Source organism: Pygocentrus nattereri, chromosome 14 (assembly GCF_015220715.1).
Source record: "Pygocentrus nattereri isolate fPygNat1 chromosome 14, fPygNat1.pri, whole genome shotgun sequence".
NCBI classification, from domain to species: domain Eukaryota; kingdom Metazoa; phylum Chordata; class Actinopteri; order Characiformes; family Serrasalmidae; genus Pygocentrus; species Pygocentrus nattereri.
In genome coordinates this window covers 13,523,275-13,548,690 of record NC_051224.1, presented here as the reverse complement: position 1 = coordinate 13,548,690, position 25,416 = coordinate 13,523,275, and the positions used below count along the sequence as shown (strand labels likewise).

General features: G+C 39.8%; 1 protein-coding gene across 1 annotated transcript in view; it reads left to right on the top strand.

Moving 5' to 3' along the window:
- Positions 1-25,212, top strand: part of itga2b (integrin, alpha 2b) — a 44,139-nt gene extending 18,927 nt beyond the window's left edge. The window contains exons 17-30 of the mRNA XM_017686264.2: positions 5,934-6,085; positions 8,664-8,768; positions 8,852-8,919; positions 10,011-10,158; positions 12,050-12,142; positions 12,255-12,334; positions 12,505-12,585; positions 15,185-15,290; positions 17,308-17,457; positions 19,674-19,790; positions 22,297-22,413; positions 22,561-22,662; positions 24,486-24,608; positions 24,748-25,212. Of these exons, the coding sequence (XP_017541753.2) occupies positions 5,934-6,085; positions 8,664-8,768; positions 8,852-8,919; positions 10,011-10,158; positions 12,050-12,142; positions 12,255-12,334; positions 12,505-12,585; positions 15,185-15,290; positions 17,308-17,457; positions 19,674-19,790; positions 22,297-22,413; positions 22,561-22,662; positions 24,486-24,608; positions 24,748-24,840 (1,535 nt within the window). The 3' untranslated portion in view covers positions 24,841-25,212. The remainder of the gene's footprint in view (positions 1-5,933; positions 6,086-8,663; positions 8,769-8,851; positions 8,920-10,010; positions 10,159-12,049; positions 12,143-12,254; positions 12,335-12,504; positions 12,586-15,184; positions 15,291-17,307; positions 17,458-19,673; positions 19,791-22,296; positions 22,414-22,560; positions 22,663-24,485; positions 24,609-24,747) is intronic.
- The last annotated feature ends 204 nt before the right edge of the window (positions 25,213-25,416 follow it).

Genomic DNA, 25,416 nt, shown 5'->3' with positions numbered 1-25,416 from the left:
ACCAATACTTTTTAGGATCAGCACTACACATAAAAACTCAGAAGACACATTGATTCACTGGTCATTTTGGATAGCAAATAAATTTGCCATATTTTTGTTGTAGTCTTGTTAGCAAATGTGATTATTGATTACATTAGAGCCATTGAAATTCCTACCGAAAATGTATTCTAACACAGAGTCATGGGTTATTAATGCCCTGTAGCAATTAATTGCTTTACCAATCCTTGATTAATAAAAGGGAATAAAACATGGCATGTAAATATTGTTTAACATGGTTTGGCAGACTGTTTACACTTTAATTAGGCCCTTATAGTTTTCCATCAATTCTCTTTCCCAACTTGGGCGGTTATCACCTGTCAAGCATCAGTATTGACTTGATCATTCAGTCACCATCAATCTGATTACCATCACCATATTTCCCACCCCTAACAACATTTCTTTTTCACTGGAATATTGTTGTTGTTGTTGTTGTTATTGTCATCATTTGCAATGATACTGCACCACTCCAATACTGTGGAAGATTCTAGACTCAGGATGTAAACTCAGGGTTTAAAGGATTTATTGAACTCACATAATCCATGAAAATCAACAAATGGGCTCCAACTAATAAACAGAGCAGTTTGGACAAGGTTAAGATCTAAATCCACTAAACAGTACATGAGGATTATTATGAAGAGGAGATGGTAAACACACAGAGAAGAAAGCTCTGTAAATGAGGGGAATAGAGGGGAGTGTATGTGGGTGGTGCTGATGAGAGCGCAGTGCAGTGTAGGAGAAATGAAGAACAGGTGCCAGTAATTAGAAAGATGCTGATGCTGATTGCTGATAAAGGGTATCAGCGAGGACGTGACAAATACCTACGTTCTACATTCTTCAGAGTAAAAATACCTACAGTGCTATATTCTGAACAAAAGCATTGTGGTTTATGTACAGAATTGTTCGGAAAAAAGAGACCCTTCATTTACTTAATTTCCAATTAATTTTCATTTTTGGGATTAAATATAAGATAATTGAATAAGGAGTGGGAAAGGCAAAGAAAAATAAGTGTAAAAGTTTAAACTAATTTTAAAAGATATAGAGCACTCCTAACCATGCAAGTGGTTAAAACTATAAACATCAGATAAACAGTAATAATAATAGTAATACATGACACTTATAAAGTCCATCCATCCATCCATCCATCATCTTCCGCTTCTCCGGGGTTCGGGTTGCGGGGGCAGCATCCTGAGCAATGAAGCCCAGACCTCCCTTTCCCCAGCCACTTCCACTAGCTCCCTGGGAGGGATTCCGAGGCGCTCCCAGGCCAGCTGGGCGATATAGTCACGCCAGCGTGTCCTGGGTCTTCCCCGGGGTCTCCTCCCCGGTGGACTTGCCTGTGACACCTCCCAAGGGAGGCGTCCAAGAGGCATCCTAACAAGATGCCCGAACCACCTCAACTGGCTCCTCTCGACGTGAAGAAGCAGCGGCTCTACTCCGAGTCCCTCCCGGATGACCGAACTTCTCACCCTATCTCTAAGGGAGAGTCCAGCCACCCTGCGGAGGAAACTCATTTCGGCCGCTTGTATTCGCGATCTCGTTCTTTCGGTCATTACCCAAAGCTCATGACCATAGGTGAGGGTGGGAACGTAGATCGACCAGTAAATCGAGAGCTTTTCCTTGTGGCTCAGCTCTTTCTTTACCACAACAGACCGGTAAAGAGCCCGCATCACTGCTGACCCAGCACCAATCCGCCTGTCAATCTCCCGCTCCCTTGTACCATCACTCGTGAACAAGACCCCGAGATACTTAAACTCCTCCACTTGAGGCAAGAGCTCATCCCCGACCCAGAGAGGGCTCTCCACCCTTTCCCGCGTGAGAACCATGGCCTCGGATTTGGAGGTACTGATCCTCATCCCGACCGCTTCACACTCGGCTGCAAACCGATCCAGTGAAAGCTGAAGTTCACGGCCTGATGTCCCCAATAGGACCACATCATCTGCAAACAGCAGCGATGTGACCCTGAGGTCACCAAACCGGACACCCTCCATCACCTGACTGCGCCTAGAAATTCTATCCATAAAAATTATGAATAGAATCGGTGACAAAGGGCAGCCCTGACGGAGTCCAACTCTCACTGGGAAAAAGTCTGACTTACTGCCGGCCATGCGAACCAAACTCCTGCTTTGTTTGTACAGGGCCTGAATGGCTCGTAGCAAAGAGCCATGTACCCCGTACTCCCGAAGCACCTCCCACAGAATACCCCGGGGAACACAGTCGAATGCCTTCTCCAAATCCACAAAGCACATGTGGACTGGTTGGGCAAACTCCCATGAACCCTCCAGAATCCTGGAGAGGGTAAAGAGTTGGTCCAGTGTTCCACGACCAGGACGGAACCCGCACTGCTCCTCCTGAATCCGAGGTTCGACTATAAGCTGGACTCTCTTCTCCAGTACCCCTGCATAGACCTTACCAGGGAGGCTGAGGAGTGTGATTCCCCTGTAGTTGGAACACACCCTCCGGTCCCCTTTTTTAAAAAGAGGCACCACCTCAGTCTGCCAATCCAGTGGCACCACCCCCGATGTCCACGCAATGTTGAAAAGGCGTGTCAGCCAAGACAGCCCCACAACATCCAGAGCCTTGAGGAACTCAGGACGGATCTCATCCACCCCTGCAGCCCTGCCGCCAAGGAGCTTTTTAACTACCTTAGCGACTTCGGCCTCAGTAATGGACAAGCCTATTCCCGTGTCCCCAGACTCTGCCTCCTCACTGGAGAACGTGTTGGTGGGATTGAGAAGGTCCTCAAAGTATTCCTTCCACCGCCCAATGACGTCTTCAGTCGAAGTCAGCAGCACACCATCTCCACTATATACAGTGCTAGTGGCACACTGCTTTCCCCTTCTGAGTCGCCTGACGGTTTGCCAGAATCTTTTCGGAGCCGACTTAAAATCACTTTCCAAGGCCTCACCGAACTCTTCCCACACCCGGGTTTTTGCCTTGGCAACGACTGAAGCCGCAGATCGCTTGGCCTGTCGATACCTGACAGCTGCCTCTGGTGTCCTACAGGCCAACCATGTCCGGTAGGACTCCTTCTTCAGCTTGACGGCATCTCTCACCTGGGGTGTCCACCACCGGGTTCGAGGATTACCGCCCCGACAGGCACCAACTACCTTGCGACCACAGCTACAGTCAGCCGCTTCAACAATGGAGGAGCGGAACATGGCCCATTCTGAGTCAATGTCCCCCACCTCCCCCGATATCTGGTCAAAGTTCTGACGGAGGTGTGAGTTGAAGATCAATCTGACAGGTTCTTCTGCCAGACGTTCCCAGCAAACCCTCACTATACGTTTGGGTTTGCCTGGTCTGACTGGCATCTTCCCCCACCACCTGATCCAACTCACCACCAGGTGGTGATCAGTTGACAGCTCAGCTCCTCTCTTTACCCGAGTGTCCAATACACATGGCCGCAAGTCCGCTGACACGACTACAAAGTCAATCATTGAACTGCGGCCTAGGGTGTCCTGGTGCCATGTGCACTTATGGACATCCTTGTGTTCAAACATGGTGTTCGTTATGGACAAACTGTGGTTTGCACAGAAGTCCAAAAACTGAACACCACTCGGGTTCAGATCAGAGAGGCCATTCCTCCCAATCACACCCCTCCAGGTCTTACTGTCGTTGCCCACATGAGCGTTGAAGTCCCCCAGTAGGACAATCGAGTCTCCAGGAGAAGCACTTTCAAGCACCCCTCCCAAGGACTCTATGAAGTCTGGGTATTCTGAACTGCTGTTCGGTGCATAAGCACAGACAACAGTCAGGACCCGTTCCCCAACCCGAAGGCGTAGGGAAGCTACCCTCTCGTCCACCGGAGAAAACCCCAACATACAGGCGCCGAGTCGAGGGGCTATGAGAAAGCCCACACCTGCCCGCCGCCTCTCACCATGGGCAACTCCAGAAAAGAAAAAAGTCCAGCCCCTCTCAAGGAGATTGGACCCAGAGCCCAAGCTGTGTGTTGAGGTGAGCCCGACTATATCTAGCCGGTATCTCTCAACCTCGCGCACCAACTCAGGCTCCTTCCCCGCCAGTGAGGTAACGTTCCAAGTTCCAAAAGCCAGTTTCAGCAACCGAGGATCAGAACGCCAAGGCCCACGCCTTCGGACACTGCCCGATCCACAATGCACCGCACCCCTCCTACTGCCCCTCCCATCGGTGGTGGGTCGATGGGAGGACACTTATAAAGTGCTTTTTAAAAAAAAAAAAAAACACTTATAAAGTGCTTTTTAAAAACCTAATGACAGTTACAATTATATCATTACATAGAAAAAAACAGTAAAACATGGTAGTGCAGGTAAAGACAGCATAGGGAAAGCCAGGCTGAAGAGTAGATTTAGGTTTGGGGAAGGTTGTAGGCGAGAAAGTTTTGAGGTCAGATTTGAATGTGGAGGGAGAAGTAGCCTGCTGGACTTGCAGATCTCAAGAATGTTCAATCACTGAAGTACAGTTTTTATCTTTGAGAGATATGAGAAAATCAAGCTCCATTTTTGCTTTGAGATCTAAAAAATAATCCAGACCTCAGCATCACTGACAGTGTTGGGTTTACTCGGATCATGAGAAGGAGAAAGTACAACCAACTTCTATGACAAACCTGCATATTTTCTCTGAATGCAAAAGGTTGGCACAATAAATTTCAGATTATATTAGCTGTTGGGGCTTCTGTGGGATCTGTTAAATATATGCTTTTCTCCTGACGTTAAAAATAAACAACTTGTAGACTGTAAAAAAAAACAGTAAAAATTGTGTCATCAAAGACCAAAAATGTTTTTATTAAAATATTTATTCCATTTTGTTTCTCAGTTACTGTCATATTCCATAATGCTTTGCGGTAGTCAATGTCAATCTGACAGTAATTTGTGGTGTTATTACTGAAAATATCTTAAGATATGTTGATTTCATAATAAAATGATGAAAAGGGTATTTCACTGTGAAAAATAACTTTCATTTATTGTGCAATCTTGGCAGAAATAAGCGTAATAAAATGTGGTTTGAAATAAATGAAAGGTGGTCTTTGATACACACTGTATAATTCAAGTATAGATGCAGGAAAACACGCAAACCTGACATTCTGTCTATTAACTGCCCACAACCTCATAGTAATGTATTTCAAAAGTAGTGTTCTGGAGAACAGGCCCAGCAGTACAAACTATTGCACAAACATAATGGACAATTCAGATATTTATTTTATTTCTGTGAACCAAATTTAACACTTAGAAGTTGCAGTTATTGATAATATATTATAATATTACAATATAATACTTTTTCACTCATAGCTGAAACAAGCAGGAATAGCCTGTTAATTATACTGATTCTTGGAACTGAGTTACAAGGGGCAGCTATGGCTTAAACCTGTCTGCAGAATGTAATTCAGAAGTAAATGTATTTGTGATCTTTGGGAGGCTGTGAGGAGAGAGGACACCGGGATGCAGGGTGTGGAGACACAGCTTTCTTTTTATTCTGACAACAACACATCACTCAGCTGTTCAGCCAGCATACAAAATTAAAGGACACGTTCACAGGGACCTTTCAGTCTGATTTCTCTTTTCTATGACCCCACTGATCTCCCTCTCTTTCTGGGATCTGCCGCCTACTGAGAAAAGACATGGCTGTAAGTAGGCTGGCAGAAACAGCACATAGGTGAATCTTATCAGCTACTCAGCCCACTGGTTCAGCAGACTGGCTCTGCATGTGATGCTCGCCCACGTCCTCTCCTCCACAGTAATTCATTGCATAACTCAGTATGTAATTAAAATGTTATTAGATTTGAATAGCATAGCAAAACAATGGTAGTAACTTAACTCCAAGTAACCAAATTCCGAAGGAAGCCCTTTAGCTTTGCCAAGGATAAGAAGTGATATACGTGTTCATTCATTCAAAATCATTCTGTCTGAAATGTTCTCCAGTGCTGAACACAGAGATACAGCTGGATAAGCTGAAGCCAAATATGGCCAGACGGACCCTCCTGGTGGAGACCACTCAGCCGCACAGTCAGTTTCAACTCTCCATTAATAGAAACACTGGAACAGCCTGCAGGAATCTCACCGCCTACCTATTGGTAGGTTTCCTTGAAGCACACATCTTTGTCCAGTTATAAAACATGGCAACTCTAAAAATGTCCTCCAATACCTCCAATTTCAAGCAGGATCCATTGGGAAATAAAACTAATACAGTTATTTTTGACATCAGAGCACAATCATCTGCACCTCCTTTCCTGTGTCTGTAACACCCACACAGGGTTAGTGCTGAGCAATGCTGATAAGACAGGATGTAGGCTTGTAGTGATAAAAGCATTAGGGTAGTTTTCCATAGCTATTGACTCAAAACTCCACCAACACAATGTGTAAGCCTGCTTATTTCAGCAGAAACCTGTCAGAGCATCAGACACAAGGAGCATTTAAACTGTAAAAATGCATACACACAGTTAAAACTTCAAAATTTGCATTGCACAACTCACCAGTAATATTTCTCAAACTACATGTTTGAGTCAAGTAAAACTGAGCAGTCCAACAGATGTTCCAAGTGAAAATAAGTTAACACATCCTCTACAGAGAACACACCTGCAAATTTCAGTGCAAAACTTCTATTTATAAAAATGAAAAATACAATATAAAATGTGCCATAACTTTTTCTCAGGTCACATTTAATGTTTTGCTTTTTGTTAAATTGTTAAATTTAGCAAAATTGTGTATGAAATTGTACAAAAGGTTTCTTCCAGGATTCTTTATTAAAGAGAGTGGTTCTTCTTAGAGCTGTGAATTCTGTGTGGAAATGGTTCTGCAAATTGATGGAGAATGTGTTGTATATTCGACCTTTTTGAAAATTGTTGTATATAGCACCAAAAAAGGTGCTTCTACTGTTAAAAGCTTTTTAGAGCTGTACGGAATTCTTTTCTGAAAAGTAGAAACATCTACAGCACATTATGAATCTGAACAATGCTAGGAACCCTTCAATCATGCAAAGGGTTCTTTGAGTATTCATTGTTCTATATAGAACTTTTTTTTTACTAAAGAACCCTCAAAGAACCATCTTTTTTAAGAGTGTAGAGTTTATAATAACTTATTTCAACTTTGAAAATCAACAAAATGTGTAATTTAACCAGAGGTGCCCAAACTTTTGCAAGACTGTACTGGACTAACTGTTAATCAGTATGTCAAGAATTTTGGGAACATCAAAATATTAAAGTTAACCTGAAATTAAAAGAGACTTTTTTTGAGACTTGAAGTTTATAACAAACTTTAATCATCAGTTCTCAGCTCAGCCAGTGTTATTAGCCTAGCCACATCATATTTAACCCAGAGGTTTAAGCTGGAAAACAGAGTTTGTGAAGAGTTAGTTTGTTGATACCAAACCTGATACATTCATTAAATGATATTGAAAGTTTTATTCTATGAAATCTATATGTGTAGGGTGTCTATTGGTGCTTTTCTGTCAAGTTTCCTATGTATGCTCTATTACACAACACCAAAGAATCACTGCCGGCCTTTCAGACTGTAATAGCCTTTAACTGGCTGCAGTAGTTTTTCCATGCTAAACAGATAAGAAACTCTGACCAAAATATTAGATGTGGGCTATTCACCTCCCTCTGGTGGAGTACACAGTTCAGCTGTCTCATGGTTCTTATGATAATATATCACATTAGAGGCTATTTTGCAGTTGTGGGCTGGAGGTTAGGGTACTTGCCCTGTGACCAGAAGGTTGCCAGTTCGATCCCCTCAGCTGACAGTCCATGACTGAAGTACGCTTGAACAAAGCATCCATCCATCCATCTATCATCGTTGACCGCTAGTCCAGACAGGGTCGCGGTAGCAGAATCCCAGATGACCCTGTCCCCCGCAACTTCCTCCAGCGCATTCCCGGGGACCCCAAGCCGCTCCCAGGCCAACTTGGCGACATAATCCCTCCAGCGGGTCCTAGGATGACCCCGGGGTCTATGAGCAAGGCATCTAACCCCCAATTGCTCCCTGGGCACTGTGGATAGGGCTGCCCACTGCTCTGGGCGAATGTGCTCACTGCCCCCTAGTGTGTGTGTTCACTAGTGTGCATATGTGTGGGTGTTTCACTACATGGATGGGTTAAATGCGGAGGTCTAGGTTCACAGTGTGCAAACACAGTTGGCTGGTGGTTCTGAATTCAATTCAGAATACTGAAAATCCTAATTTACAATTTGATTTCATGTCTATTCAAATATTAGAAAATTCATTCCTAATATAAAAGGCAAAATTCTTATATTCTTGTTACCTTTCATTAAAGTGTAACGTCTTTTGCCCCAACTCTAAAGCATCTTCTGATTTTTGATTGCATCACCATGCATCAGCAGGTGGGGTAAACAGTATTTACAAATAACATCATATTTCACTTCCACCATCCTCACCTGTCATCATGACAGTCAGCTAACCTGAAAATGGAAGGAACATTTATGATTCACACTGACTTTAAACGATAAATAGGCCCTATCTATTTACAATAGTTACAGCTTATCTGCCTTAAGATTTGATGACCACTTTTACAATATGAGTCATTACAGATGATTTTTTCTCCTTTCTTATTTACAATGTAATCATTTGCAGCTCTGTTTATCATCCTAATTGTTTACAGCTTCCTATTAATTATTTAAAACTTGGATTTTTCCTCAGGCGGAATTCAAGGACAAGCTGAGCCCGATTGTTGTCTCACTTAACTACAAACTGGCTGCCAGCACTGGTGTTATGCTGCATGGACAAAGTGCTATAGTGGGCCAGGTGGGAACCCGTGGTTTTTATGGCACGAGATGTTAATTTTCATACAACAAGAAAATGACCCTCTCACATTTGTTTCATTCTAGACACGGATCATTCTTGACTGCGGTGACGATAACATCTGCATTCCTGACTTGAAGCTGGCAGCTGAGTCGTAAGTGTCAGGTCTCTTTTGTAAGAGAGACCCATTAAACTTTTTTTCGCAATGGGAGAAACAGTAAAGGAGCGTTTTTGAGTGATTTTTGGGCAAAATGATGAATTATAAAGTTTTACAACCCTGTTTTTAATCTCACCTAACTCACTTTGCTTTATCATTACAGTTACCTTTATCCACAAAATATTTCTCCACAATATTTTATCCACAATATATATTATCAATATATATTGATAAGTTCATCATAAAAACTCACACAACATGTTTTAAAAAGTAAAAATGGAGCTACAAGGTTTTGACAATATGGTAAACTGAGGAAAATGAACTGGAGAAAACCCAGCATCAGCAACAGACAGAACATATTTGTGTTTCTCCTTCAGTGTTTTACTGTCAATTTATGTGTCATGTCCTGTGTACGAGCACTAAACACATTTTTGCTGACGGTGTACATCAGGTTTTTGTTTGTTTGTGGCATGCTTGGCATATGCTGGCCTGGCTTTCCACTGATGACTGAGAGACTTTGCAGTATAGTGGCTGAATTTGACTGGGCTGTGAGCCAGGAGTTTGACTGAGCCACATGCTGGGACACTTCATCACGGTAGCTACATTTGACCAGCCGTGAGCTGGGGACTTCACACTGTGACAGCAGAGTTTGCTTATGTCAAGAGCCAGGACATTCTGACCATGGTAGCGGAGGGTGACTAAGCTGTGTGACAGTGACTTTGCACCACAACAGCAGAGTTTGACTAGGCTGTGAGCCAGAGACTGTGCAGCACGATGGTTAAGTTTGATTATGGCCACAAGTCGCGGACTGCATTTCACAAAAGCGGAGCTTGATTAGGCAGTGAACCTAAGACTTTGCACTGTGATGGTAGAGTTTGACTAGGCCATGAGCTGGGAACTTCGCACCATGATAGTGAAGATTGATGTGGCCACAAACCAAGGAACTATACGTTGTGGTTAGGAACATTATCTCACTGTGCCAGCTATGTCTGCATGTTTTCTTTGGTGGTGTGTTGTCATTTAACAGCCTTAAATTTGAAAATATACAAATTAAACTTTTCATAATTTTTTATTGTTATAACCAACAGGGATGGGAAGCCTTTTCTGATAGGGGATGAAAATCCAGCTCTTCTGATCATAAAAGCAGAGAACCAGGGAGAAGGGGCATATGAGACAGAGCTGCACATCCGCCTTCCTGCCCGAACACACTTACAGTCTGTGCTGAGCAACAAGGAGGTTAGAGCATCATCACTTAAGTTTATTCACCACTAACATTGAGTTGCCAGTTTATTAGGTAATTTGTATTTACATTCATTAGCCATTTTACCATATAGGTGAGCTGTGTAGGCCGACATTTACTGACTGTAGCATGACATATTGACACACAATTTATCAGCCCCCTAGCCCATCCATCAATGGAAAGAGACCTCCATTGAACAACCACTGAGCAAATAAGACAGAGCTGTAGGGACAGCTGCAGCAACTACAAGTACACCTGCATTAATACTGTAGCTGTGGATATTAAAATCACTAAGCAAATAACAGAAAGTCACAGGAATATATAAGCTGGCTCACTATTGCTTTTGTCTTTGACATCAATACAAGCAATTAACATGTTTTTCAGAAAACTGAGTTGTATTGTGTAATGTTGTGGAGCAAGTGCAGATAGAATTTCAATCCAACGCCTAAGAAAAACATAAAAATAATTAACCTAAACCTCACATTTCATTGGCTACTTTTGTCTTCCTCATGCATATGCATCTGTAAATCTGCATAAGGGGTTCAAAAGACATGTTGAGCAGTTTTGTTTAACAATGGCAGGAAGCTCCGTGGTGAGATGGTGACACAAGTCTCAAACACATAGCGATAGTGTGTTTACCATCACAATAACACTGTTTATATTCCTGGGACAAGATGTACATTTGTGAGAAGACGCAACTCAAAATATGCTGAGATGCGGGTGTAATATATGCAACACAGTCTGCGTTATGATTCAGAAACTCTATATTCCTATCTGCAATAACAATAACACTGTAGAATTGATGGAAAGAACATGTTTACATTGCTATTTCTTTGTCAGTTAACTTTCATTTTCTGTTTTGTCTTGAGCTCGTTGGCGGTTCCGTTACTTTACAGCTCTCCTTTAAACACTGAGGCCCAATCCCATTTCTTCTTTTTACCCCTATCCCTTGTTTTCGAGTGTCCTTAACCCCTTATAACTTAGTTACGAGGGCTAGTGGTTGAACTCTTGCCCTACGAAATGGGATAACTCTCAAACATAAAAAACATCGCTTTATTAACAGGCCACTAGCGCTGCTCTCTAGGCGACCCGGCCGGTCTTCAGTAGCAGAGGTTCTGGTTCAGCTCCTCACTGCTGGGTTGTAGTTCCATTTAGGGCATCATACGCCTTTAAAGAGGGGGTTTAAGACAATTAGTTGTTATCGCCCAGCGCTAATTCTTTGGTGATACGAAGCTGAAGTCGGCCATTCGTCATGTTCTTGTTCGAATTTTTCAGTTCCACCTTAAATTACCGGACTATTTAAGGTGGAACGGGAAAGTTAGCTAGCTAGCTACCGAAACAATATCGCTATTAGCGATTTTTTGTGCTTATTATGAAGAAAACAACCATAATACTTTGAAACGGCATTAAGTTAAGATAATATAGGGGTTATCGTAATTTTTAACGGAGAAATTTCTCATATTTGTGAGTTTCTGTGGTCGCTCGCGCAGCTATCTTGCCGTTTTTTTCTAATAACACTCCGTTTGGAAGGGTCATCGTCTCGAACACTTCGCCCTACCCCTCTATCTCAGCAAAAACTGGGACACCCTTACCCTGGACGTGAACGCGCAAAACGGAGGGCTAAGGGCTAAGTGGTGGGGCCGAGGGGTGAAATGGGATTGGGATTCAAGTGCACTGTGGACATTTTTTCCACTGTATCTGTGCTGTACCTACATCTGTCCCTCTGAGTTTGCAAGCGATTGCTAGTCATTGGCTGTAAAACTGCATGAATGGACTATTGTATTGAAAAAGAGATAAAAGCTCATCTTTACAGGAAAGTAAAAGCAGTACATTTTGCTGTTAGCCGCTGCTTCAAATTATGTCTTAATATTTTGTTAACATTTTCAGGGCTTCACTCATCTGCTATGTGGTCCGAAAAAAGACAATGGGTCAGTCATTGTGGTGTGTGAACTGGGCAACCCAATGAAGGCTGGCCAGAAGGTAAAGCGAGAATGTATTTATACATGCGCTCTGCAATTTTTGTGTTTTCATTTTAAATCACTTTCACCTGAACATTCTGTCAACACTGTTTTGTCTGTTGAACTCCTCCTAGCTCCAAGCTGGCCTGTTCTTCAGTATGGGTGGGCTGGAGGAGGTCGAGACCCATGTGTCATTCCATTTACAAATTAAAAGGCAGGAACATCCTTTTATCCACCACAAAGCTTTTGAAGGTTCTCCACGACCATTAGCATATTCAAATGTAGTTTGTGTTGCATGACATACGCTTTCGAATGTAATTTTCCGACTTGAAGAAAGCAGCAGTGCTTTGATTGTCTGTTCTCTTCCTCCCACATTGTCTGCAGCAAGAACAGTCAGAACCCAGACAGCAACCCAGTGGAAGTTAAGATTAATGTTCAGGCTGTGGCTTCTTTGGAGATGCGTGGGTGAGTTTAACTGGGTTTTTTGTTGCTACTCTTTGAATTTAACCTGCTGCTTGTAACACTAGGGAGCCAGAGGTGGTAGAACCTCCAGTTATCATAATAATCCAAAGCAGGGCTCACATGAAGTCAGAGATAATAGGAAAGTCTGTAATCTTAAATCAGGCACAGGCTAATAAAGTCTAAACTGCAGAAACACAGTGACTGAAACCCAAATGACTCCCTAATGAACATTTAGTTAACTATTTGGACATAGACACCATTATTTAATCTGTATGTAGTGCACTATATAGGCAGCTATTTGAGATTGAATCTAGAATACATGAAAATGCAAATCGATAGGAAGCAAACTATAATATATGACATGTACTATACAATTAATGTAAATATTTTTTATATAATTGCTATTTAAGAGAATAAGATGTACAACTCGAACTCGTTTCTGATATCTATAAAAATGGACAAAAATACATTATAAGATTAAGTGACCCTTATTAGTCGCACAGCAGGGGAATTTCACCTCCACATTTAACCCATCCATGTAGTGACACAAGATTCCCACAAGGTCAGCCTTTCACATGTAGAACTATAAAAGTTGATATGGAGCCATGCTGCTGTCATCCTGTATCAATAAAAATAATGTGTGGGCACATTGTATTAACACGTGGGAACAAGATGCTAATGCATGGCCACGACTTAGTAAGGTGTGGAACAATATCATCGCTTATTAAGCTGTGGTCAAGGCTAAATAAGTTGTGGCCATGCATTGTTTTTCTTTATACGGTATGTCATCAGCAGGGCACTGTAAGTTGATGCTGAAATAAAGGTGAACACCATACAAACGTTTATTCCACAATATTGTAGTTGCAGCTCTGCCTTTAGCTTATCAACCTGGTATTTAAGTCAGTGTTAAGTAGGTTTACAAGGTCAAATGGTCAATGAGTTACATGGTCTTGTCAGAGCTTTCTCAGTGTCTTACTACTTCATATTCCTAATGTGCTAAATTGACTGAGAAGTCTGAAGTAACTTCATGCGGATATGCTAACCATAGCTGAAGAAAGGATTTTTCTCCATCTCGATATTTACATTGTGTAGAAGCTTGTATAGAAGTTGATGGCTGTATCTCTTAATGTTAAAGTTTCAGTTTATTGTGTCAGCGTTTCACAGTTTTTGGGGTAGGCTGATTTATAGTTCTGCAAAGGTGCATGTGTATCTGTGTAAAAATGCAGAGAATGGAGCTCACACAGGCTGCAACCCACACACTTCCAAAATCTCAATGTAATGTGTAACAAGCAAACGCTGATGTTAAAGAGCGGAATGAGATCCAAATGATGGATCTCTGAAGTATTGTTCTGTAGTCATTAGAAACAGAGCCAATACTCTTTATCACACATACATTTTTCCTCCAATTGTTGTGGGATTCTCTACATTATGAAGTTGTTAAAGTATCAAAACATGAATATTACTACGCAATAGTATAAGCAAGCTAACCCTTCATATTAAACTGACAGCGTGAAACTGACAGCTTTATCAAAATTCCCTACACCAACCAGCTTTTGTTTTTTGCCAGATGTGGTTGTTAAGTTGCCTACAGTTTGAGTAGCTTGTGTTAGTATATACAAACCCAATTTATATTTTTACTTTGACCCGCAATAGTAAACAATATGATATTAAATGTTTATTTTATCAACTTCATAGTTTTATATTATATTATATATTACGGTTTTACATTACAAAATAAATGCCTCTAACGTTGGGACACTTGGACTGATGCACATTGGAAACATGTATTGTGGTCTGACAAGTCTGCCTTTCTGATTATTAATGGAAATAATGGAGGTCATGTCCTCTGGCCCAAAGGAGAAAAAGAACATCTGAACTGTTAACAGTGTAAAGTTCAAAAGCCAGCATCTGACATGATATGGGGGGCTTGGGGGTATTAGCGGGTAACCTGTGCATCTGTGCAGGCACCATTAATGCTGAACACATTTTGGAGTAACATATACTGCCTTTCAGGTGCTCTCTTTTTCAGGGACACTCATTCCTATTTAAACCTGACAATACCAAGCCACATTCTGCATGTTACAGTAGAATGGCCATGTAATCAGAACTGTCTCCTATTGAAAATGTGTGTTTTATAAAGATCAAAATATGACAATGAATGCCCCATATGGCTGCACAGCTGAAGACTTCCCTAACAAAAGGATGGCAGAAATTCTGCGTTCAAAACTGGATCACTATTATTAAAGGCTGTTAAAAGAAAAGGTGATGTAACACAGTGGAAAATAAGCTGTTGTCTTGACTTTTTTGAAATGTGCTGCAGGCATAAAGTCTGGCTAAAATTTGCATATTTATTTGCATATATACAAAAAAATGTTTGTTTTTGTATCGTTTTCAATTCAGAATTTACTCATCATTGCATCAATACATAAACCCTTGCTTGTTAGCTACAAGCCTCAATGTGAAACTAAAGACTCAACTCCAGACTCTCCTGGCTGATTGACTATATAAAATAAGGAGTAATCTGAGTACTGACTATATTAATGTCACTGAATGATTTGTGGTTACAATTAAAAGTTTTAAAACTCCCTGTTCTTAATTTCAGAGTCTCCTCTCCCACTGAGTGTGTCCTACCCATTGCTAAATGGGAGCCGAAGCCTTATCCGGAGGAATTAGAGGATGTAGGCCCACTTGTAGAACATGTGTATGAGGTATTCCACTCAAACATACAGTGTCCCCACTGGCACCAGTTTATGTTAATAAATTAGTAGTTTTTCATGCTGCTAATTAATCATTGATTACCCATAATTAATATGTTGGTGAAATATTCATTAAAAGCAAGGCAAGTTTATTTATATAACACATTTCATACACAGGGGCAATTACACCAAAAGAAAAAATAAAGAGTGAAAATCAATAAGATAAAAAATTAAGTGGTAGCTTAAAAATCAGTCAATTAAAAAGTAATACAAAGTACATGAAAGCAAAATAAAAGTGTAAAAGGAAGACAGAGACAAAGGGTTTAAGTGTTATTAAAATTATCTCATTAAACATAAGCAGTAGGAATATAATGCAAGTTTTAGAGCTCAGTCATAAACTTTGGAGCACATCACCTGTTGTAGAACAGCTAAATGCTGCTTTGTTATGTTTACTGTGGACTCTGGGTGGGATCTTCTAGCTGACCTGAGTCTGTGGATCTAAGAGATCTACTTGCTTTATGTTTTTTAAACAAAAAAGAGGGAATTCCTGATGTTAGCTCAGTAATCAGATTTAGAAATCCAGTAAAGAGAGATGGAAGTTAGCTCAGTAATCAGATTTAGAAATCTGATAAAGAAAGCTGGAAGTTAGCTCTGTAATCAGATTTCTTAGTGCATAATCGGATTTCTTTCAGATTTCTCAGTCTGTGCATGTGTGAAAACAGTACTGTAAATCAGCAAGCAGTGTTGCCCTGAGATGCAGCAAAACACTTCTGGAGTGACACTGAGACCAATTACGTGCTTGACGAAATATAAGGATTTAAATATTCTTCATCTTCTAGATTATTTAGTGTCACGATGTGAAAAAGCCAAGGCATGAAGTTTGAGTTTTATATTACGTTTACATCCTGTCTTATTCTGTGAGTTTATTGGCCAGTTGCAAAGCTGAAATCTGATTACTGCCTGACTAGTGTAGAGCTTTCACAGTATCTCATTACTCCAGGGCATGTAAACACGTTGACCAGATTATTGACAAAATCTGATTGTCTGCAGTTTTATCGGCTTATGAAGTGCATGTAAATGCGCTTATTGTCTCAGGTATCAGGCAAGATGTTAGTAACTTTTTCATATAATAACTTGTGAGCGTTTACAAGCAGAAAGGAACTAGATATCCAAAACCTATCATCACCATTATAAAAACAAACAGACTCTGAGGTTATTTAGAATGGTGCATTTAATTTCAGACCACTCTGAATGACTTAGTGTACATCTTAATGATATTTGTGTACATTTTGAAAAAAAAAGGTGGAATTACCTGTTAAGTGTATATTTCTACCAAATAGTAGATTAAGTACTTTGCAGTAAGAGTACACAGTCAACAGCCTTTATTACTCAGTAGCTTATAAATGTATCAGTTGTCATTGATTATTCCTTCCTATTGCTAAACCATTAATTTCTACTTTGAGTTCCTATATTAATGGGATGTAGGGAGTAATAAATGGTCAAAACTAGCTCTGAGCATAGTAAAGCAACTGAATTTGTGGAGGTTAAATAAAATGGCAGCATAATAGGGGAAAAAATGTAGCCATCGATCACTGTATTAACAGATCATTAGCTTAACAGGACATCACATATACGAAATAGCAAGTTCCTAATACTTCATTATATGTGCAAGCTCATATAAATGGCTTATAATCATTAAGTGTTACCGCTCTCTCTGCAAGCAAGCATGGCATTTTCATGACATCCTACATGGAAATGCTTCCTGGACTCTGAAGTTATTAAAACTGATGCTTTCAGCACATGACAGAATGAAGCAGTTTGTTGTTGTTGTTCCATGAGGAGCCATGAGGAAGTCCCTATCCAAACCACTTTCAGGGCCCTTCTGTAGTTTGTAAAAGGAGGCAGGGAACATTTGTATGAGGCTAAGCTCTCCAGCTAGCACTTTATCATGCTTTAGTGCCTCTCATGAGTCATGTTGAGCTCATAATTGCGGAGGCTGCAGTTCATCCTGGCTCCTCTGTGATTTCAGTTAAGGAATAAAGGGCCAAGCCCAGTGAATGCCAGGCTCCGGCTGCATTTCCCTGTGCAGCAGAATGGATCCTACCTCCTGTATGTGTTTGCCAATGCTTCTGAGGAGCTCCTCTCCTGCAACACCAGCTACAGCATTGATCCACAAAGGGTAAGAGTACCATCTACTGGCTGTAGTCATCTACACACAGCTCTGACTGTGCATCATTGCTTCAATATGTGGTTAAACTATTAGGCTGGTTTTACACAGTGAAACTTTCATGCAATTAGTTGCTGGTTGTGGGTTTCATTAAACATAATTTCTCTGCAGCTCAACAGTTATACAAAGCAACTCAGCAGTTGCATACAACACATTCTCTTAATCCTCGGGCTAGACAAATTAGAAGCTTGTATTTTTGAGAGTTTCAAATGAATTGTAGGACACTTTACATTATGCTACATAGGTGCAGTTTAATTTTATTTCACAAAACTGAAGTTGCATGATTGTTTCACTGTGTAAAGCCAGGCTAGGAATTTAATGTACAATACCATTAGCATTCAGAAGTTTGGAATTAGAATTAACTTGCATTCACAAAAAAAAAACAACACTTGGCTGCAGATGGATGTATAAAATGATTGTAACATGCTAGTTTTGTATAACTTTACAGCTTTCAAATCTAATTTAAAAGGCACTTTAGATGTGTTCACCATAATGAAAAGGGCACTAATAGTTTTTACACTGTGTAAGTATAAGTATTTTGTCTTATTCTAACCATAATAAACTACCACTCCATTTACCAAAAAGTTATGATGCTGTGAAAGATGTAAATAAAACAAAATGCAATCATGTGCATTTAAACCCTATATTTAATTGAAAAAAGTACAAAGACAACATATCAAATGTTGAAATGTTGAATGTTTTTTTTGAAAACTACTTGCCCATTTGAATTTGATGCCATGAACATGTTCCAAAAAAGTCAGGACAGGGCAACAGCAGGCTGGTAGAGTTGTGTAATACTAAAAAAAAAAAAACAACTGGTGGTTGATTGGCAGCAGGTCATTAACAACATATATAAAAGAGAATATAAAAGAGCATCCCAGAGTGGCTGAGTCTTTCAAAAGTAAAGATGAGGAGGGGTTCACCACTTTGTGAAAGACTGCACATGCAAATAGTGCAACAATTTTTCAACATAAAATAGCAAAGATCTTTTGCTTTTCATCACCCACATTACATATTATCCTTGAAAGATTCAGAGAATCTGGAGAAATATCTGTATGCAAGGGACAAAGCCAAAAAACAGTAATTGCTGGCCATGATATTTGGGCCTTCAAGCAGCATTGCATTAAAAACAGACATGATTCTATAGTGGAAATCACTGCATGGGCTCAGAAACACTTCTGAGAAACACTCTGTGAAAACAGTCTGACACTGCATCCACAAATGTAAGTTATAACTCACAGGAGAAACTATACATAAACAGGTTCCAGAAATGCTGCCACCTTCTCTGGGCCTGAGCTCATTTGAAATGGACTGAGGGGAAAAAAAGTGTCCCGTGGTCCGACAAATCAAAATTCGAATTTCCTTTTGGAAATCATGGACACTGTGTCCTTTGGGCTAAGCTTTTTCATTCAGCTTTTTATCAGTGCACAGTTTAAAAGCCAGGGGTTAGTGTACATGGCTTGGTAGCCTGGCACAGCTGTGAAGGTATCATTAATGCTGAACAATATATACATATTTTGGCAATATATGCTGCCATCCAAATGACATCTTTTTCAGGGAAGGACTTGATCATTTCAGCAAGGCAATATCAAATCACATTCTGCATGTATTACAACAGCATTGCTCTGTTTTATAAGAGTCTGGGGGCTAAACTGGCCTGCCTGCAGTCCAGACCTGTCACCCACTGATAACATTTGCCACATTATGAAATGAAAAATATGACAAAGGAGACCCTGAACTGTTGAGCAGCTGAAATTCTATATCAAACAAGAATGGGAAACTATTTCACTTCCAAAACTACAACAGTGTCTCCTTGTAAATTTGGCCCCATCCAAACTTTTTTGGAATGTATTGTCAGCATCAAATTCAAAATGTGCATATATTTTTCAAAAAACAATCAAATTTCTCAGTGTTAATATTTGATTTGTTGTCTTCGTAGTATTTTCTTGGTTTACATGATTTGCATATTATTGCATTCTATTTCTATTTACTTTCTGCACACCGTCCCAACTTTTTGGGAAATGGAGTTGTGTAAAAATAACATATACCCTGCATAAACATTGTATCTTATATGCTATTTGCACTATAATAAATAATATTGAATTTGCATGATAAGGTTGCAGATTATTGCAGAAAAATATTTGTGCTGTTTCTGTTTTTATTCACAGCTAGTGAAATCAGAGCCCAAAAACACTACCGCGTTGCCTCATCACCATCTCAACAAACGTGAGGTCCAGCAGCAGCAGGATGAGCTTGTCCAGCAGCGCAAAGAAACTGTCTATGTGGTAAGAAGCTTTGTCCATGTTCATGTGTCCAGCACATTAGGGGATGTAAGTTGGAGCCCAGAGGTCTTGGAATTTGCTAAATTGTTTTTGGATCATGATCCTCATCATCTAGTTTCTGCTCCTAAATAGGTTAATCTTATAGCTTTGGCATGCTGAGCTGCTGTAATAGCTGTAAGTACAGACCTACACCAGGAGAGGGAGCTATAATATAATATATCATCATTCCTATAACCAGGTCACTTTAAAGGTAGCTTCCTTAATTATTTACATATTTAAGGGTTCTATACAAGAAACAACAAGTGTCCTTATGTTCATCTGAGAGGTCTTGAGAGTTTATGATTGGCCTTAAAGGAGTAAGTTAATGAGCAATCAAATTTACATCACTTCCCCCTTACAAAAATGTATTTGTTCATTCAAATTTGCATGAGGTAGCATTGAAGTTATTAGAAATCTAGATCCCACCAATTAGCTTTTTGCAAACTGCATTCTTAAAGTTGAGCTATGTAAGATCTTTAGTTAAAATTGAAGAAGCATTATTAAAATGTGCTAAAACAAAAAGTGTCCATGCGCCACTGCAAGTCTCCCAGTAAAGCCTTAAACAGTAATTGCAAGACAGAGGCATCTGGTCAGATTATGTGGGAGTTTCTAGATCAGATCAGATGACAGTTTTTTTTTCCCTTACATCCTTGGAATAAACGTCCTTCACCAAGTTTTGTCTGAGTTCTCTTTGAATACTCTTTCAATGCACTCACAAACATCAGATTCATCCACTCGTGGGAAGGAACCTGAAGCACAACTGGTGTGACCAGATGTTCAGGTTGCGTACAATTATGCTTTTCCATCAGAGAGGTCTCTTAATTCCCAAGAACTTATGTAGTGTAGCTTTAAACATAATAAAATAAAAATAAATATAAAAGTTTGTAATGCTCAACAAGGTGGCTGTACATCAGGAAGTCCTGGCCTTCAATGTAACGAGCCAGTCGTCTTGTTGGTAAAGAAGTATTGGTAAAAGCCCTCCCTTGCTATAGAGATATGTGCCTGATGCCAAATGCTGTAAACTATTTGTGCTACTTTTGTCAGATTTTATCAGTGATTTTAAATGTATTTTTGAAACATTAGTTTGGGTTCATAGACTTATTCTCTTTTAAAGACATGGATGCCTGGTCTTGTATGAGTGTAAAACCCTGCCTTAGGGCAAGGCCAAGATGTCTGGTGAGTGACAAGACTTTCCTACAAGGACTTTAGCCTAAATCATTGCAAGCTTGCTTAAAACTGTGTTAAGTTGTTACATAATCTCAATGGATTTTGCTTGCAGAAATCACATGAGCAAATCTATTTGTGATTGCTTCACAGCTTAGCACTATTTAAAGCAGATATGTGATGATTTAAGTGTGTAGTTTGCACAGTGCTAATGTATGCGGTGTAAGCATGGCCGTAACTAGATATAAGGACACCAAGGTCTGAACTTAGTAGTTTCAGAATGTTATTTTTTCCCCCATGTATTTCCAATTATGGATTTCAATGTGGAAACAGCACCATCCTGGTAATGTGTTGGCAGCAGCAGTGACACAACTGATTCTCTGCTGACGTCAGAGTGTCTGTGCTTTGACTATACCTTACAGCCCATTATGCTTAGCTCTGCACAAAGCGCTAAGACTTTAATTTACTAAGATGTACAGGTATGCAACACTACAGGCCAAAACTCTAAGGTACACGTGAGAGCTTACGTGAGAATACAGGGGTAAAGATGAGCGGTTACTGGGGCAGCGAATTACGCTTGCAAAATACAGCCCCCTCAATTAGTTCATTAGTCTGCTATGAACATTGCCAACTCACCATGTAACTCTACATTTAAGTCTACATAGTAAGTCCTGCAATTTCCCTCCAGGATCAATAAAGTTCTGTCTATCTACATTTGTTAGGTAGTGTTAGTAGATGTCTTCAGCTTGTTCAAGCAAGAGCACTACTGCTATCATTCTACTGTTTAAATAAGGTAACTTGATTTACCTGAACATTAAAAATGCAAACATTGTATTTATTATTAATTACTAAGAAATGAAATGTACCCAATTAAAAGCAGATGAAATCTATCAATTGACTTAATCTGTGTGCTTCAACATGTATGCTCCGCTTAAAATAAGTTGGTATATAAATAATTAATATAGAGATATTTAATTAGATGAAAAAATAGTCAAATTGGTCTCAAAGCAGTCCAGTTTATGGAAGAGTAATAGCACTATATGGAATAGTAGAGGGCAATGAACAAAAATTAAATAGGCACATAGCAAACATTATAGGTAACAAAAAAAGGGAGTAATGTGGTGAGAAACAGAAAAGATCAGGAATCAGCACAAACCACAGACACCATGTCTGGCCTGATCAACTACATGTAGAATTAAGGGAATATTGTGTAATTGAGTTTTTGAGATACTGTCATATTAGCACCAGCAGAGCTGATGTTTTTCTGAGAGGAGAAAGAATGTTGGGTGCTTTCTTCCCCGTGCAGAACTGCTCTAGTGGGGAGCCGTGTGTGGTGTTCAACTGTGTAGCCGCAGGGCTGCAGAGAGACGGTAGAGCCGTTGTGAGGGTGGCGGCACGGCTGTGGGTCAACACCTTCTTACAGGTGAGGAGGGACCATTTCTGGTCAGCAGCAGTGAGCAAACAGTTTTTGAATCAGAGCATCAGTGAAACTGATACTGAATTTGTTCCATATGTAAAAATGTCACTGAATCTCTGTTTCTTTCTCTCTTTTTTACTCTTCCCTCTGCAGACACCTTATGTAAATTATGTCCTCCTATCCACTGCTTACTTTGAGGTATTGAGTGTACCTTCTAAAATCCAGCCAAAAGTCTTCCCAAGTGGACAAGCAGAGGTAAGCCTCTCTAAAATTTTGCTTTGATTGACCAGTCAGTGTACGTCAATTAACCTCTTAGTTGCTGGCTGATTATTCAGTGAATACAACCCCATTTCCAAAAAAGTTGGAACGCAGTGCAGAATGTAAATAAAACTAGAATGCAATCTTTGGCAAATCATATAAACCATAATATTAAAGGACAGTATTACAAAGACAACATATCAAATGTTGAAACTGAGAAATTTAATTGTTTTTTTTAAATATTAGCCCATTTTGATGCCAACAGCACGTTCCAAAAAAGTAGGGATGTTGTAGAGTTTTAACTTGCTTTTGTAGATGCAGCAACAAATTGTTTTTTACAGACAGTGGTTTTCAGAAGTGTTTCTGAGCCCATGCAGTGATTTCCACTACAGAATCATGTTTGTTGTTAATGTAGTGCTGCCTGAGGGCTCAATAAATACTGGTTTTTGGCCTTGTCCATTGCATACAGAGACTTCTCCAGATTGTCGGAATCTTTTAATGATATTATGTACCATAAATGATGAAAAGCAAAAGTTTTTGTTGAATTGTTGCACTATTTGATGGTGCAGTCTTTCACAAAGTGGTACCCCTCCTCATCTTTTTTATATACCCAATCATGTCACTGACCTGTTGCCAAACAACCACAAGGTGTTTTTTTTTTTTTTTACACAACTTTATCAGTCTTTTGTTGCCCCCGTCCCAACTTTTTTGGAATGTGTTGTTGGCATCAAATTCAAAATGTGCATATATTTGTCAAAAAACAAAACAGTTTCTCAGTTTCAACATTTGATATGTTGTCTTTGTACAATGATCAATTAAATATAGAGTTTAAATGATTTGCACATCACTGCATTTTGTTTTTATTTACATTTTGCCATTTTTATTTACAAGCATCCCAACTTTTCTGGAAATGTGGTTGTTATTTGAAAGGGCCAGAATCATGGAAATCTGAATTTCCCCAGCTTTCCCTAGTTTGAATTAACATGTCAACATTATTAAAATTTCAACATCTACCCAGTTCATGCCGTCCAGATATGGAAACCATGCTGCAAAAACAGGTCATATTGAATTAATTTGCTTTGTGATGTCACAAGAACCAACTAATTTACATCTGTCCTCCTGTGCATCACACTTTTTGATTGATTTCAAATGATATAACTTTGGTTTACACTCTAGTGTATTTATGGGGAAAATAATATAGTTTTTAATCAGCTTTCTAACTTTGTAAATCAGCTTCAGTTTTTTGTGTTTGAGTTCATTCTGCTCTGTGGGTTCAGATACTGGACTGCTTTTTAGTTGCTCAAAAAAAAAAGAGTTTAGCATTCATTTTAGCCCCACAGAGAGAAGAACTGTACCTCAGGTCCTATGCTGGTAGATGCTGGATGTGCTAAGAAGCTTTACAACAGTTTTGTAGGAAAATCAGTGCTTCAGTATATTTTTGACCTTCTATTATTTATTGTTACACAAGTTGTTTTTTTGCTAGGCAAGTTTATTTTAAACCGAGTTATTATTTCATAGCAGTATTTATACTTTAATGTATTTAGACTCATCTAACCTCCTCTGATTAAAATGTAATGTAGATTACAAGTGAGATTGAGGGACTGAAGCTCACATAAAGGCCCCCAGGAGCTGGTAGTGGGTCCAGACTTCCATTCCTCACTCCTATATGCATGAACTATGAAGCATAACTCAGTCAGTTTGCATGGTTTTACGTGTGATTGCTGAATAAAAAGCTTTAGGATGTAACAGCGCTGAGAAATTAAGTGGTTCAGGGGTTAAGAGATGACCAGTGTATGCTTTTATGTGTGGTCTGTGGGCAGACAAATACTACAGTGGTTTGGAGGAGTCCAGATGGTCAGAAAGAAATGCCTGTGTGGTGGATTTTGGTGTCGGTCATTGCTGGACTCCTGCTCCTGGCTATGCTGAGCATCATCTTCTGGAAGGTACTGTCATGTTCTAAACACTAGAGTCCATTGTGCCATGCTTATTGACACAGTGCTTGTTGTATTAGTAGCATGTTTGTGCTACTTGTGATCGAGAATTTTTAGAGATAAGTTTATCTTAACAAGAGTCTGTTTGCAGATGGGTTTCTTCAAGCGCAGCCGTCCTCCAACTGATGATGAAGATGATGATGCCACGCAGGAGCTACAAGCAGAGCAGTCACCAACAGAATGAACATGATTACAGCACTCCACTCAAAAGCGAATACAGCTCTGAAGATTACTTAAAGCTCCATTATTTAAGAGTTTTTGTTCATTACATTACATTACATTACATTTACATTTAGCAGACGCTTTTATCCAAAGCGACTTACAAATAATGTTCAAATTGGAAAAAGAAGCATTTCAGTCAAAATGGCTATTAAATTACTTATTTTGCAGTGTCAGGAAAATAATTTATAAATAAATTATACATAATCTTCCACATATAATATAATTTTCAGTATTTTGTATCTTCACTCATTGCCTTTATTACAGTTATGTTCTTCTCTGGGGGACTTGGGTTCATTTTTCCAAATAAATCTTTACTACAAGTTCAGTCTTAAAAGCTGGTTGCATTTTCTGCTTTTTACAATCCAAGTATTCTCAAACACATTCAGTGATGTTGAGGTTTGGACTCTGGGTAGCAAAAATGTGACTCTCTTTGTCAGTTTCCTTTACTTAGTAAAGGATGCTTGATAGCTACACAACCTTTCAGACCCATGGCATTGTCTTCTCACAATGGAAGGATGTGGAGTTTAATTTTCTCCTA